General features: G+C 45.0%; 1 protein-coding gene and 1 pseudogene across 12 annotated transcripts in view; one reads left to right on the top strand and one right to left on the bottom strand.

The window, feature by feature from the left end:
* Window positions 1-9,835, top strand: part of RFFL (ring finger and FYVE like domain containing E3 ubiquitin protein ligase) — a 79,317-nt gene extending 69,482 nt beyond the window's left edge. For 9 of the 12 annotated variants that reach the window (XM_054536664.1, XM_063718583.1, XM_063718584.1 and 6 more), the window contains 4 exons: window positions 1,349-1,432; window positions 2,375-2,585; window positions 4,187-4,210; window positions 6,791-9,835. In XM_054536664.1, coding sequence (XP_054392639.1) covers window positions 1,349-1,432; window positions 2,375-2,585; window positions 4,187-4,210; window positions 6,791-6,972 — 501 coding nt within the window. In that variant the 3' untranslated portion in view covers window positions 6,973-9,835. The remainder of the gene's footprint in view (window positions 1-1,348; window positions 1,433-2,374; window positions 2,586-4,186; window positions 4,211-6,790) is intronic. The other 3 variants (XM_063718586.1, XM_063718585.1, XM_063718587.1) reach the window with 3 other exon arrangements.
* LOC129051339 (oligosaccharyltransferase complex subunit OSTC-like) lies at window positions 9,345-13,641 on the bottom strand (annotated as a pseudogene).
* Between the last annotated feature and the right edge of the window lie 410 nt (window positions 13,642-14,051).

The following is a 14,051-nucleotide window of genomic DNA, read 5'->3' as shown; positions in this document are numbered from 1 at the left end:
CAGTGGGCAAACTGGAAAGACAAGAGCATGCTTTGCAGCATGAGGTCGTTTCTCTTTTTAGGAAACAGGACATCTGAAAGATATCTACTTAGGAACAGGTTAGGCTCTGAAGGATTCCAGGGTAATTCCAAGGTGACACTACCTGAGAGACCAGTGAGGATCTAGAGTAAGCTAAGAGAAAACGTTGTTGATGAAGACATTGATTTGGATCCATCCCCATACATGTGTACTATGCATTTGATCTTGCCTTCATTTGGCATTTTGTTATTTCTACTTTTCATTTCCTTTGCAGTTGGTTGCCTCTTCTTGATTAGCTCCATATTATGCATCCTAATGTGGGGTGAGAGGCTGGGGTTGGTGGGTGTCTTTGGTTTCCCAGATTGTCCCTTCACTGCCATCCCCAGAATCTGGTGGAAAAGGCCTGTGAGCTCAGACACCTCTTTGCTCTGAGCTCACAGCAGGCCCTTTGCCTGCAGGGAGCAGTGGGCGAAGAGGATCTACTTAAGGGGTTTGTGGCTTAAATGGTGATGGAATTAGGAGGCTAATAGTTGTGCCTACTCTTTGGCCAAACCTCCTAAAGGAGTACTCAGGAGGAACCTTTTGAGAAGTGAGAATTCTAAGCATAATGAAATTCCGTAAGCATAGGCAGTGTTTTATATAGTGTTAGGCTAATAGATTCTTAGATACATTAAAATACTCTTTGACTAGGTCTGGACATAGCACTTAATAGTGTGCTCAACATGGGGAGCACATTTCCAGAATGTGAGAGTAGTTACTAGGCAGAAAAGAAAGACACTAGGGTGGTGATGGTCTGGAAACTTTGTCCCATCAGTGTCAGATAAGGAAGCCAGGGAGATTTAGTGTGAAGGAGGGGAAAACATGGTATAAACAGTTTGGGACAAACAAAAAAAAACCCCAGTAGACTGTGGTCTGAGGAGCAGAACCAGGGATAGGGATGGCAATTTTGGATCAGTGTCAAGAAAAACCTTGTTGCCAGATAGAGAGCAGTCCAGCAGTGGAATGGACACAGTGACCTTCCCTTCACCTGTGGTGCTCAAGCTGAGATTAAACTGATGGTGAGTTGTGGCTACTGCCATCCTGGTGTGTGCAGAATTAATGCAGTTTTGTTCTAGAGGGCAGCTTTGTCTATTGAAATGTATTTGTGTTGTTTCTCTGCTTGACAAAGTTGGTATGAGAGAGCAGGCTTTTGTAATGATGCTGTAAGAGGCTTCGGATTTCTGGGCGTGACGGGAGTACATTCTGGACATTGTGTGAGTTGAAAAGAGGCCCATGCTATGCAGATCTCTGGGACATCTCTAGATGTGATGTTACTTTTCTCTTCCCACAGGCCAATGGCCATGTGTCTCAGGATCAAGAGGAACCCGTCTACCTGGAGAGCGTGGCCAGAGCACCTGCTGAGGATGAGACCCAGGTGGGGCCTCTGCTTGGGTCTGTGTCTTCACCTTTCCTCTTTCACTGGTGTTCTTAGGAACCTCTTAGCAGACTCGAGTGGAGAGAGAATAAATGTGTGATGATAGTGCTTCCGAAATTACATTTTTGGGGTAGGGTTTAGTGTTAGTGTTCCAGGTTAACTTGTGAAGCTGTCAGTGTGCTTATAAGGAGTTGTGAGGTCACAGTGGAGACTGAGAAGCCTCATGGCCCGTTGTATTTCCAGTCTCTTGACTTTCTAAGAGCTGCCAGAGAGCAGGCTTGTGGTCCTGCTGTGAAAATCTTGTTCTTTTCTTGCTTCTAGCACACTGTAGCCGTTGTCAAGGGAAGGAGATCAGACAATTAGCCAGGCAGGGCCAGTCCAGAGCACAGACCAGGGAGCTGTGGCCAAGGTTGTGTATAGAGGAGTACTTGCCAGGGAAATGTGCCTCTTGTGGGCAAGCAGAAGTCTCCAGGGAAGAAGGGCCAGCACCATGCTGGGTTTTATGTGCAGCCATATTTAACCTCTACAGGACCCCTGTGGGGTAGGACTGCCCTCTCCCCTTAATGGAGGGGCAAACAGGCTCAGAGTGGTAACCAACTTGCTGGATATTATTTAGCATTAACAGCAGAGGAGTCAAGATTCAAAATTAGGGTCACATGACTCAAACCAGCACTCCTTCTACTATATTTCTATCTAGTACTATATCACACTGATTGGTTGGTCTGTGTCTGTTTGCTCCTGAGCACAGAATCATGGGTCAGGAAGAGATTCTAGTATATTTTGCAATGCAGAGCACCATGCCAGGTACTCATCCTGTCTCTGTTCCTACCCTTCATGAGGTCAGTCACCAAAATTATGATGTGGTGACTGCTTTGGGGTCCTTGGAGAAAGAGCTTGGGGAGGTAAGAGCTGAGCACACTGATCTCATCTTTGCCATTGCAGTCTATTGACTCAGAGGACAGCTTTGTTCCAGGCCGAAGGGCCTCTCTGTCTGACCTGACCGACCTGGAGGACATTGAAGGCCTGACAGTGCGGCAGCTGAAAGAGATCTTGGCTCGCAACTTTGTCAACTACAAGGGCTGCTGTGAGAAGTGGGAGCTGATGGAGAGAGTGACCCGGCTATACAAGGATCAGAAAGGACTCCAGCACCTGGGTGAGGGGCTATCGGCGTGGTAGCTATACAGAGCTCAGGAGTGTTTGCTGTCACTCCAAAGCATGATGGCATTGACCTGACTCAATTTCCACACTTTTAGCCATGGAAGGAGACATCTTACATATTTGCACCATCTAATAATAGCTGTCATTTGTGGTTGAGTGTCAAAACTAGATTAGGCATTGCATGTATGTATTTATTCCTTAGAGCAACCTATGAAATAGACATTATTAGCATCACCCTTTTATCATGGAGCCCAGTTTTAACTGAAAATTTTATGGTCTAAGTCCATAGCCTTTCTCACCATATGCTATCCCCTCCCTACTCACCACCACCTTGTAAGTTTTCTTACCTTAGACTAAGAATGCTTGCTCTGAAGATTTGGGAGGTAGAAAGTGAATCTACATACATGGTAGGAGAAGATATCTGTTCTGTCTGCACTTGGGCTCTTCCTTTTGTTCATTTCCCAGAGCATTTTACACTGTATCATTCAGGAGATGCCCAGGAAAATATCTGGGTCTGTGGTGAAATGAGTTTAGGGAAAAATACCTCATATCTTCATTACTGATTTATGGTAGATTTTTATATTAAAGGCGGAGAAGTCCTGCAGAAGAGAAATGTGTTTTGGCTGTTTTGAACTTAGCATTTCCTGAAATTATTTCACCACAGAATCTTCTCCTTTCCTCCCATCCACAGTTGATTTGGTTCCTACAGAGCACATACTGATTCCTTGCTTGATAAGAGTGGTTGAAGTCAGGTTTCAGGCTCTCTTCTACCAGTAGCTCAAATTCATCAGTGTTAGGGGACATCTGACTGACTCTTCACCTGATTACAGACTGAGGCCTACTGACATGGAGTCTGTTTTCCCTTTGGGATTGTTTCAAGAGTCTTCTCTCGAGTTGTCAGGACTTGGGGAACAGAACAGATGACTCCACGTGGGAACTTTATCCAGATTCTCTGACTGACTGAAACAGCTAGATAGTTCATTCTTTCTTGACTTTAATGCTGGCTTCAAAATAGAAAAGGATATTGCACATATACAGTATCCTTCTACTTGGCAGTTTGTGCAAACTGGTGGAATACCTTTTCCTAAGAGTAGACCAGGCTGGGTGTGGTGGCTCATGCCTGTAATCCCAGCACTCTGGGAAGCTGAGGCAGGTGGATCACTTGAGATCAGGAGTTCAAGACCAGCCTAGGCAACATGGTGAAACACCATCTCCACCAAAAACAAAAAATTAGCCAGGAGTGGTGTAGTCCCCAGGTACTCAGGAGGCCGAGGCAGGAAAATCGCTTGAACCCATGAGAAGGAGGTTGCAGTGAGCCAAGATCATGCCACTGCACTCCAGCCTGGGCAACAGAGTGAGGCTCCATCTCAAAAAATAAAAATAAAAAATAAAAAAGTAGACCAGATGCACTAGTAGGAGCTTTGTGTGAGTTCTGAGCATGTAGAGTGAGTAGAGGGCAGATGTCCATCTAGGCTCTTGGCAAGCCTGGTTCCCAGCAGGGAGTGGTAAGAGTTCAGAAATGATGTCAGGGCAGTAAGAGACTTTGTACCATCATCATGCCTTACCTATTCAGACATCCTTCTCTTTCCTTTTCAGTCAGTGGTGCCGAAGACCAAAACGGTATGTAGTTGTTTCTGTTTGGGAATGGGCTTAGGCCCTTTTGTCCTTCCCCTCCTTCAACCCCAATCCCTTTAGTAGTCTAAGAATTCTGAGCATTTGAGCCTCCAGAGAGAGGGTGTGTGGGAAACTCACTGAGACCCAGGGGAACTCTCACCATCTTTAGAAATTCTCTCTGCTCACTGTGCAGGAAGCAGAGTGGAACATATGTAGGGGCAGACTGACTGAAGTGCATGTCCCTGGGCTACCTGAGCTCAGAAGCCAACATTTGTAAAACACTGAAACAGAGGAGGGTGGCATGTATCACACCCAGCTCATTTTTAAAAATCCTGGTGTTCAGTTCTGGTCTGGGTAGGGAGGGTCTCTGTGTGCACCTTCTGGGGAATCAGGGTGTTTAGCAGCTTCTGGTACTAACCAAAAAGAAAGGGTGGTGACCTGAGACAGCCCTGTTTGTACAGGGTTGGTAATGGTTAGAGCTACTCTGGAGCTAACACATGTGCTAGCCTCTGGGCACAAGCTATGTATCTCAGCTCAGCTGCCATTCACTTAAAGACCACCACTGGGCCCTCAGGTACTCCCAGAACACACTGCAGAACTCCTGACCATCTGTGGGGACATTCTAAAATATGCTATGTGTTTTCAAAAGCCTCAAGGGTATATGGTTGTGAAATCCCTCCCAAGAGAGAACGTTCTTAGAGTAGTGTTGGACTAGCCTGCAGCATTTTAAAACTTATTTCAGAAGACTTCCCGAATTTATTTAGTAAAATGGCCTTTTGCTCAGAATGGGCAATTTTATGTCTGATTACTTCTAATCAGACATAAAAAACAGTTGAGCTTTTCTCAATTCCCCAAAACCATTTGGAGTTCTAGACCTACCTCCACCCCCCAACCCCCCAGCATCACCTGGTACCAAGATCAGGCTGATCTACTTGGTGCTTCCTTTCTTTTTCTGATTCCCTGGGAGAATGCTGACAACTGAGTTAATGTGTTTGTTGTTACTCCTGAGAGAATGAGTAACTGAAAATTATAAATTATTCCCATTCATCTTAGGTATTTGTATAGTCTCCAAACCTCTGTTAGGACCAACGGCACCTCAAAAGAGGCAAGCAGGTTTCACTCCCTTTCACACCCAGCCTACCTCCTAGGGGGAAGTATTTCTTAACTTTTTAATAGTCCAGAAAAGAGAAAGTATAGACGCAATAAGGGAGAATTCCTCTGTGGGTTGGCCAACCCCCAGATGGTAGAGGTGACTTGGGTGAGATCATTTCCTTTTTATGTGTACCTACTTCAGGCTACAATTTAAGACATGTTGGAGATGGCTGGGCTTTTGAACATGATTTTTTCTGTTTGGGTCAGCTTTACTAGGATACTGGTCATGCCCACTATATTCTGCTAGTGACACAAGCCAGTTAGCATTCATTGAGAACTCTGTGCACTCGGCAGTTGATACTGTCTGGATAGTTTCTACTCTTAGGGCAGTTAGGCAGAAGGCCATTCTAGAGCAGGAGCTGTGGGGCCAGCCTGCCTGGGTTTGAATCCTGTCTCCTCGACTTAGCAGCTTTGTGCCCTTGGGCAAGCCACTTAACTTTTTTGCCCCACTTGGCCTCATCTATAAAATGAAAATAACGAGAGGTGCTACTTTATACTTTTTGTGAGGCTTCAGTGAGTTAACATGCAAAGCTTTCAGGACCCTGCCTGGCACACGGTAAGCATTCAGTAAATGTGGGATGTTGTCATTCCCTTGGGAAGATGTTCATTCATCAGACATTTAGAGTACCTACCATATGACTGGCACTGGGGGCTTCAAAGATGAATATCTAACCTCGGAGCATGGAATAAATGCTAAACATATAATTGTAAAAATTGATTGAATACGTTGAATTAAAGAGCTCATAGTCTACTCTGGGAGTAGGCAAACTCAAAATTTTAATCCAATGTGATAAGCAGTCATGGGGGTATAAAAAAGTTTTGCGGGGGTAGAAAGAGGGAGCAATAACCTCTGCCAAGTTTCTCCACCAGGAAGTTTCCTCAGGAAACCTGGGAGTAGTTTGTGAGATAGCAGAGGGGTCCCCCATGATCCTTGACTTTATTAAATGGAGGATATGTTTATAGATAAGCCTTGTGATCCTTAATGAACCATTCATCACAGTTCCATTTCTATCTAAACTTTTCTGAACCGGTTTTATCTTTTTAGCCTGTTCTGCCTCAGGGGATGAGTCCCTACGTGCCACTCACACACTCACTATATTACAGCCCCAACTGTCTGAAAATTATTTCTTTTAAGCTTTGAGAACTTTGCCTTAGTTCTCATGTTCTGGGATGTATCTGATCCACAAGTACTGCACTTTTCAAATCTATACCTGTTGGAGGGGATGAAGTGTGGATTAAACAAGTAACCAGAGTTGGTTATTGAGGAAATGTTTCCTTGGAGGAGCTCTATTTGAGGGAAGCATGTGCATTGAGAGTTTGTTCACAATGTACCTGTTATCTCCCACCTCCCTCCCCCAGTCACCCCTATACACTTAAGACATTCTCCTCACTTACTCCTCTGCCCCTTTTTTTCTGCCCTGTGTGTTTGTACAGGGGGAGCAGTACCATCAGGCTTGGAGGAGAACCTGTGTAAGATCTGCATGGACTCACCCATTGACTGTGTTCTTCTGGAGTGTGGCCACATGGTAACCTGTACCAAGTGTGGCAAGCGCATGAATGAATGTCCCATCTGCCGGCAGTATGTAATCCGAGCTGTGCATGTCTTCCGGTCCTGAGAGCTTGCATCGGTTTCTTCAGTGCCTTACAGGGAAATAGCCTGGGGTGTCTGGGCTCAGGGTTGGCTAGCTTGCAGAGGAGCAAGCTAGTAGAAATATTGCAGGGTTCCCAAGACCAGGGCAAGCAAGATGCCATGTCACCCCTGAGCATGCTTGTCTTGCCAGGGGTGTACCTCTTGGCTGGCAAACCCCAAGGCCAGTGGGAACTTGTATAAATCACATGGGTATGTTCTTGGTTCAGTGATCTTGGAGTGATGATGGTAACTGATGAACAGAGAACTTTCCAGAACTTGGGTCCTGTCTTCCTCCCTGAACCTAGACAGTTTCACCCCTCCTCCTGTACCCAGCCCATCCCCATCCCATATGGGAGATGCTTGCCCATGTGTTTCATCAATCAGAAGGCCTCCTCCCCAGCACATTCGGATTTAAATTTCTGGTCTCTCCGGCTTTCTGTGCTTTAACTATCTTTGCTAAAGTCTCTTGCTACATTGCCTAAATCCATTTGTTTCTTTGGACCAGAAATGTTAGTTTACCAGACCGATAGTGGTCCTTAGGACAGATTTTAGACCAGTAAACTTATCTTTGGTGAGAAATGAAATACAAATGCTATAGAAAAATTTCAAAGTTGTTAAAAGCCGCTTCCTTAAATGCTGGGATTGGAAGCTGTTGGTCTCCTGACCTGACTCTGGGAGCCAACAAAACATCAGGCTCCCAAACTGCTGGGAAATTCGTTTCTGTCTGCAAGGGATAGTGCGTGCATAATCCCTGCTGCTGCTTCTCTTGGGACCTGATTTGCACCATCCTTAGTTTATGCGGAAAGGGGAAGCAATGGGTGGAGGCAGTGGCCTTCTCCTTAATTTTGGCTTGGCTTCTGATCCTTTTCCCAACTAGAAGAAGTCTTAAGCCACTTTCCCCTGAGAATGAAATCCCTCCCTTATCCATGGTAGTTTTAAATTTGGTCTCATTGAAGAAATAGATTTAGGCAAAGAGCCTGTGCTCTTCTCTGGCCAGACTTCTGTTGAAGTTCCTGGAGAGCAAACGTTAAGACAGCACTTAAGCGCTTTCAGGAGGTACTGAATGAGACTGGATTCTGTTGTAAGCCGACAGTTCAAGTCTTTATTTCCCAGGTTGGTGGGGAGTGAGGAGACCTACTTTCATTCCCTTTCCTAGCCTACTGATTTTTGGGGGCAGGTCAGGGAGAAAGCATTTTTTTTTTTTTTTTTTGAGTCTCACTCTGTTGCCCAGGCTGGAGTGCAGTGGTGCAGTCTTGGCTTACTGCAACCTCCACCTCCCGGGTTCAAGCTATTCTCCTGCCTTAGCCTCCAGAGTAGCTGGGATTATAGGCGTCCACCACCACACCCGGCTAATTTTTGTATTTTTAGTAGAGACGGGGTTTCACCATGTTCACCAGGCTGGTCTTGAACTCCTGACCTTATGATCTGCCCGCCTCAGCTTCCCGAAGTGCTGGGATTACAGGCGTGAGCCACCACACCCAGCAGAAGAAAGCATTTTCTAGGCTCTTTAGGAAGGCCCATGCAATGAGTAGGTGATGTTTTTGAGCCCTCACAGTCTTTACACCCCTAGAGGAGCTGGAGGGCTTAAGAGTTTGCTGGAGAAGTGTGGCCAAGCACAAAACACATGATCAGGAAAGCAGAGTGTTTTCCCATTACCAATGGATGAACTATGCAAACCTTAAACGTCTTGGCAGACAACTCCCACCCCTTACCCCTCCCATGCAGCTGAAAAATCTGAGACTAGAACCAATCATGACTCTGGATGGCAGAGGGAAACCTCTAAAGGGACTTATTACATTGGTACAGACATATTTATGCTTTCCTCCATCACCAACCACTAAACCCCTTTGGAGGAATGAAATAGCTGCATAAAATAGTTGTCAACTGAACACTGGGCCACTTACCTCAACATTATACAAAGTCCTGGATGATTTGATTCTGAACCACAGCCTTTGCAGGAGTTGGGGGAATCAGATTTGCTCATGAAGACATCCCTTTCCACTTTTGTTATGGGCAGTAAATACTATAGTTTACAATGCCTACCAATTAGCAAAGGATCATTCATTCAGCTACTCAGTTCCTCTGTAAAACAGGTCTATGTATGTGCAATTTAGCTAAGATCTAGCAGTAACTTAAGGGCAGAAGCTGGCTCTCTACTTACAACCTGCTTTCTCTGCTGAAGCCTTACCTCCTCTTCGGTTTCCCTCCTAGACACAAACCGAAAATAATATACTGATAGCTGGTTAGTAACCTCAGTAAGAATTAAAACTGAGGTTGTTTACTCATTTTGCCTTTAAATCTTTTATCCCCTTTTGGTGAAGGTTTCCCTTTAGGAAAAAAGGTGTCAAACAACCCTGATTTTTTTTTTTTTTGTTTTGCATCATTTTTATTACACCAAATAAAAGTTGGGAGTTCCAAGATCCCACTCCAGTTAATATTTAACCAAGGTCTAAAATTTGATTTTTTTAAATCTTTGAATCCTCCCTTCTGCCCCTCGTGGATCCTTGGTTTTAATGATATGGAAACATCTAATTCTTACAATTATTCTGTAGCTTTTGCTGATTGCTCTGAGATTTCAGTTAAGACTTGTTTCAAAAGACAGATAGCTGACTGGTTCATAATACATTGGAATAGTTGGATCCAAACTAATAAGAATAAGCTGTACAGGAACTAGTGCTCAATATACATTGTATAAATTTGTGGAAATTTCTTGGATGTGAATTGTTACTTCAAGTGGCTTTTATTAAGATTTTCTCAGACTTACTTGGAGGTTAAAGCAAACCCAAATGTGTATTATTTTGTTACAGAGCTCTGCTTTATAATTTTGTAATAAAGTTTCAATACAGACACCTGTCCTGTCTGGTGTGAAGATGTTAGAGGCTGATAGGACTGACAAAAAGAGCCTGACAGTGGTTCATGCTATAATTTCAACACTTTAGGAGGCCAAGGTGGGAAGACTGCTTGAGCTCAGGAGTTTGAGACCAACCTGGGCAATGTAGTGAGACCTTGTCTCTACTTAAAAAAACAAACAAGGCCGGGCGTGGTGGCTCATGCCTGTAATCCCAGCACTTTGGGAGGCCGAGGCAGGTGGATCACAAGGTCAGGAGATTGAGACCATCCTGGCTAACACGGTGAAACCCCGTCTCTACTAAAAATACAAAAAATTAGCCAGGTGTGGGGGCACCCCCAGCTACTTGGGAGGCTGAGGCAGAAGAATGGCGTGAACCTGGGAGGTGGAGCTTGCAGTGAGCCGAGATTGCGCTACTGCAGTCTGGCCTGGGCGAAAGAGCGAAACGCCGTCTCAAAAACAAAACACAAACAAAAAACCCAAAAAAAACCAAAAAATTAGCCGTGCATGGTGGTGCATGTGGGTAGTCCCAACTACTTGGAAGGCTGAGGTGGGAGGATCACTTGAGCCAGGAGATTGAAGCTGCAGTGAGCTGTGATTGCCACCGCACTCCAGCCAGGGCGACAGAGTGAGACCCCGTATTAAAAAAAAAAAATTGACAAAATAACTGATAAACCACAAGCTAATCCTGGGATGTGCACATGGCCTGGGATTAGCCTGTGGTTGGGCCAAGTGACCTTGGTCAAGATGCTCAGTGTTGTAACTTGCTCAAGACCACAAATGTAATATGTGGAAGAGGCCATGGAACAGCCTAGAAGAGAATAAGAGCTGGGTAGGAAAAGGATGAATCAATCCCAAGACCAATTGAGTTGAAGCACCAAGTGAGTTCAGATATTTACACTGATCTAGAAGAGATGGGCCTTAAAGATCTGAAATGGAAAGGAATCTGAGGACAGTTAGTATGCCCAGTTAGGTCTTCAGGTTACCCTGGGAGATACATGGTACCTTTTGGATACAGCTGTAGTACAGCTGGACTATGGCTCAGAAAAGGTTGGCCCAGGCTGGGCGCCGTGGCTCATGCCTATAATCCCAACACTTTGGGAGGCTGAGGTGGGTGGATGACTCGAGGCCAGGAGTTTGAGACCAGTCTGGACAACATGGCGAAACGTGGTCTCTACTAAAAATACAAAAACTTAGCTGCGAGTGATGGTGTGTGCCTGTTAAGTCTCAGCCACTTGGGAGGCTGAGGCATAAGAATTGCTTGTGAACCTGGGAAGCAGAGGTTGCAGTGAGCTGAGATTGCACCACTGCACTCCAGCCTGAATGACAGAGCAAGAGTCTGTTTAAAAAAAAAAAAAAGGTTGGCCCAGCCTCGTGACAGACTGCTGTGTGTGCACAGGTTAGTACAAACCTCCCTGACCAGGCATCCAAGGAGCAGGGAAAAGACTCCTGAGAATGCAGCCCCTGGGAGAACAAGATTATGTGTCCATCTGCTCTGTGACTGAGAAGAGAAAGGAATGTTGCCAAAAGGGCATAAAGGATCGAGGATGAGCCACAACACTTTGCTCACATTGCCCTAGGGAGCTGACCTGTTCAGTGCCCAGTGATGACCTCTGCTTGATGCCAGCCAGCAGCATGTAGAGGTTCAGAAGAGGGAGGCCTCCAGCATTCTGCTGGAGAGATTTATGATGATGATGTTGAGGGCTGCATTGAAATACATGAAAGAAATACATGAAAGGATACAAAATAGTATATATAGTCAGATCTCAGCAGCAAAGACTGGAAGAAAATACATAAAAAACCACTGACATTGAAATGGCAATAACACACACTAAGGCAGAGAAGGGACAAGATGATCACCTGCAGCCAGCAGAGCCCCTTTCCTGTGAGTGCGCACTCTGGGTATAAGCAACCAGTAAGGGCAAGTGGGGCTGGGTCCAGGTTGGAGAGGACAGTGCCTTTGGCAGGATCCTGAGGAGACAGCCTTATTCTGCTGCCCTGTCCAGTTGTTTGGCCTGAGGCTGAAGAGAGAAATGGAAATCTATGTAGGTCAGTACTCAAAGGAGGAGCAGCTTTTTGTCTCCATAGAGGATGGAATAAAAAGTATCTTATTCCTAATACTGAAGCAAGGCTGAATGGTGCCTATTCAAAAACACCAAATGTCCTGGGCTAGAGTCAGGAAAGTAAACCCCTCCCCCATGCTGTCCCTACTCCCCCAACATACACATTTTAAACAGTAGGTGGAAGCCAAAGTCAATCAGCTCAAAGTTGGGGGGGGGGGGTGGGGTGGCCAGGGGGCGCAGTGGTCCTTGATCTTATAGGCCCAGAGCCTGCTAATTTGTTCATAAGGTGAGAACTGACCCTCAAGAGCTGGAAGGATTGGGACATGGAAGCCAGTTTACAACCATATGGTGTGCTGATGAGCCTGCACTCAGAGTGGAGTGTTAGCTGGAACATGCACACCTGCAACTGAAGGTTCTAAAGTCATAGGCTAGGCCCTTCTCCTGGGTAGGGTCTGGACATGCACACCAGCAGTGACGTTCCCAACTCTAGATAACTATGTGCTAGGCTCTGGGCTAAGTGCTTTACATAATGTTGCTCAGGACAACAGGACAACCCTATGATTTAGGTGCAATGGCTATTCCCATTCTACTTGGAGGGATTGAGGCTTAGATGTTGCATAACTTGCCTAAGGTTAGAGCCATTAAGTTTCAGGACTCTGATCTGAACTCCATCTACACCTGCACTGTCCAGTGTGGTAGTCACTAGTGACATGTGACCATTTGGAGTTGAATTAAAATAAGAACTTCAGTTCCTTAGTTGTGTCAGCTTCATTTCAATTGCTCAGCAGCTATCTGTGGCTAGTTTGGTTGGACAGTGCAGATTTTATGGATATTTCCACTGCTGCAAAAAGTTCTATTGAATAGCACTTGTCTACACTAAATTGTCTGTCTTCCTTTTGTTCTTCAAATAAATCGGCCTCAGGTAGCACAGGAACTGTTCTTTGTAAGCAGGTTGTATGGATCTGTTCTCAGGTGTGGATTTTTATTTTTATTTTTTCCCTGCAGATATGGAGTATATTTTCTTTAAGAAATTAAAAACTAAGAAGAAAATGCCACTAACATTGTTGGTATTATCAATAGGTCAGCAGGAAAAAAAAAATACTGTGATAAACTTGTCTCTCTGATACCAAGAAGAAATTCTAGTCCAAGGTTCAATATGCTTCCTGGTTTTTTTGCTAGGATTTCTTTTACTGCTGCTCTTCATTCTTTCCCACATTTCATATTGGAGGATTGGTACAGCCTTTAGAACTTCATTGACAGGAGCAAATCCAGTAGCCACTGATTTCTTCTCAAAGGCACTCTAACCCATCAGATAGCCCGGCAGTTTCATTCACATGAATACTCCAGCCATGAAAAAACTCAGTAGGACACAGACGAATCCAATGAATAGAAGAAAAAACTCGATTGAGTTTTGGGATATTTGGTGCATTTGATTGGTCCAGGATTATGAAACCTAAACTTCCCATTGTAAACAGGAAGCTGGATGCAAGTCCTTCCATAATATACTGTCCATTTACTTTGTAGGCCAAGAAAGCTACTGGCCTCTGATGCCCACGTTCATCAGCCAATACTTGGGGGTTCAACAATATCATATAATTATTCCTCCAGTCATGAAGAAGTAAGACACCACCACCAGAGCACACACAGTCATGGCTGATGGCATGTGCAGCCAGGGTGGCTTCTTCAACTTCAGGTTGGAACACTCGAGCACTAAGAACGGGACATGGTACAAAGTCTCCATGTTGGTGGCAGCAAGGGCTGTTCTTGGCCTCAAGCCCCACGTGGATTTTTATTCTTAAAGAACAGTCTTGTTTCCAGGTTTTGGGGATGCAGATCTTCCTGGAGCCCTCTATCCCTCCAGAGGAGTGGCCCAAATAACCTCCCCTTTCTTCATAAAGGCCTCATTTTCCTACCTGACCCTAGTCCCCTCCCTTCAAACTGGGGATCCTCACCCTGTAATAGGAGAACACAGAGAAGAAAGTAAAAAAATTCATTTTGTTTCCTTTCACATGAGGGTTTGTTCCTGGCAAAGGGTGTCAGGCTGAATACAAGTTCTGCTAAATAGAAGCATTTCCGAGGGCAGTCCTTTAAATACAACTTTAAAATGAGCCTGGAAGTACAAAGGAACAGGCAAGGATGGGAGAGAAGGCTTTG

The sequence above is a fragment of the Pongo abelii genome, chromosome 19 (genome assembly GCF_028885655.2).
Source record: "Pongo abelii isolate AG06213 chromosome 19, NHGRI_mPonAbe1-v2.0_pri, whole genome shotgun sequence".
In the NCBI taxonomy this organism is placed as follows: Eukaryota; Metazoa; Chordata; class Mammalia; order Primates; family Hominidae; genus Pongo; species Pongo abelii.
The sequence above is the reverse complement of the archived record's forward strand: the minus strand, read 5'-3'. Positions and strand labels throughout refer to the sequence as shown.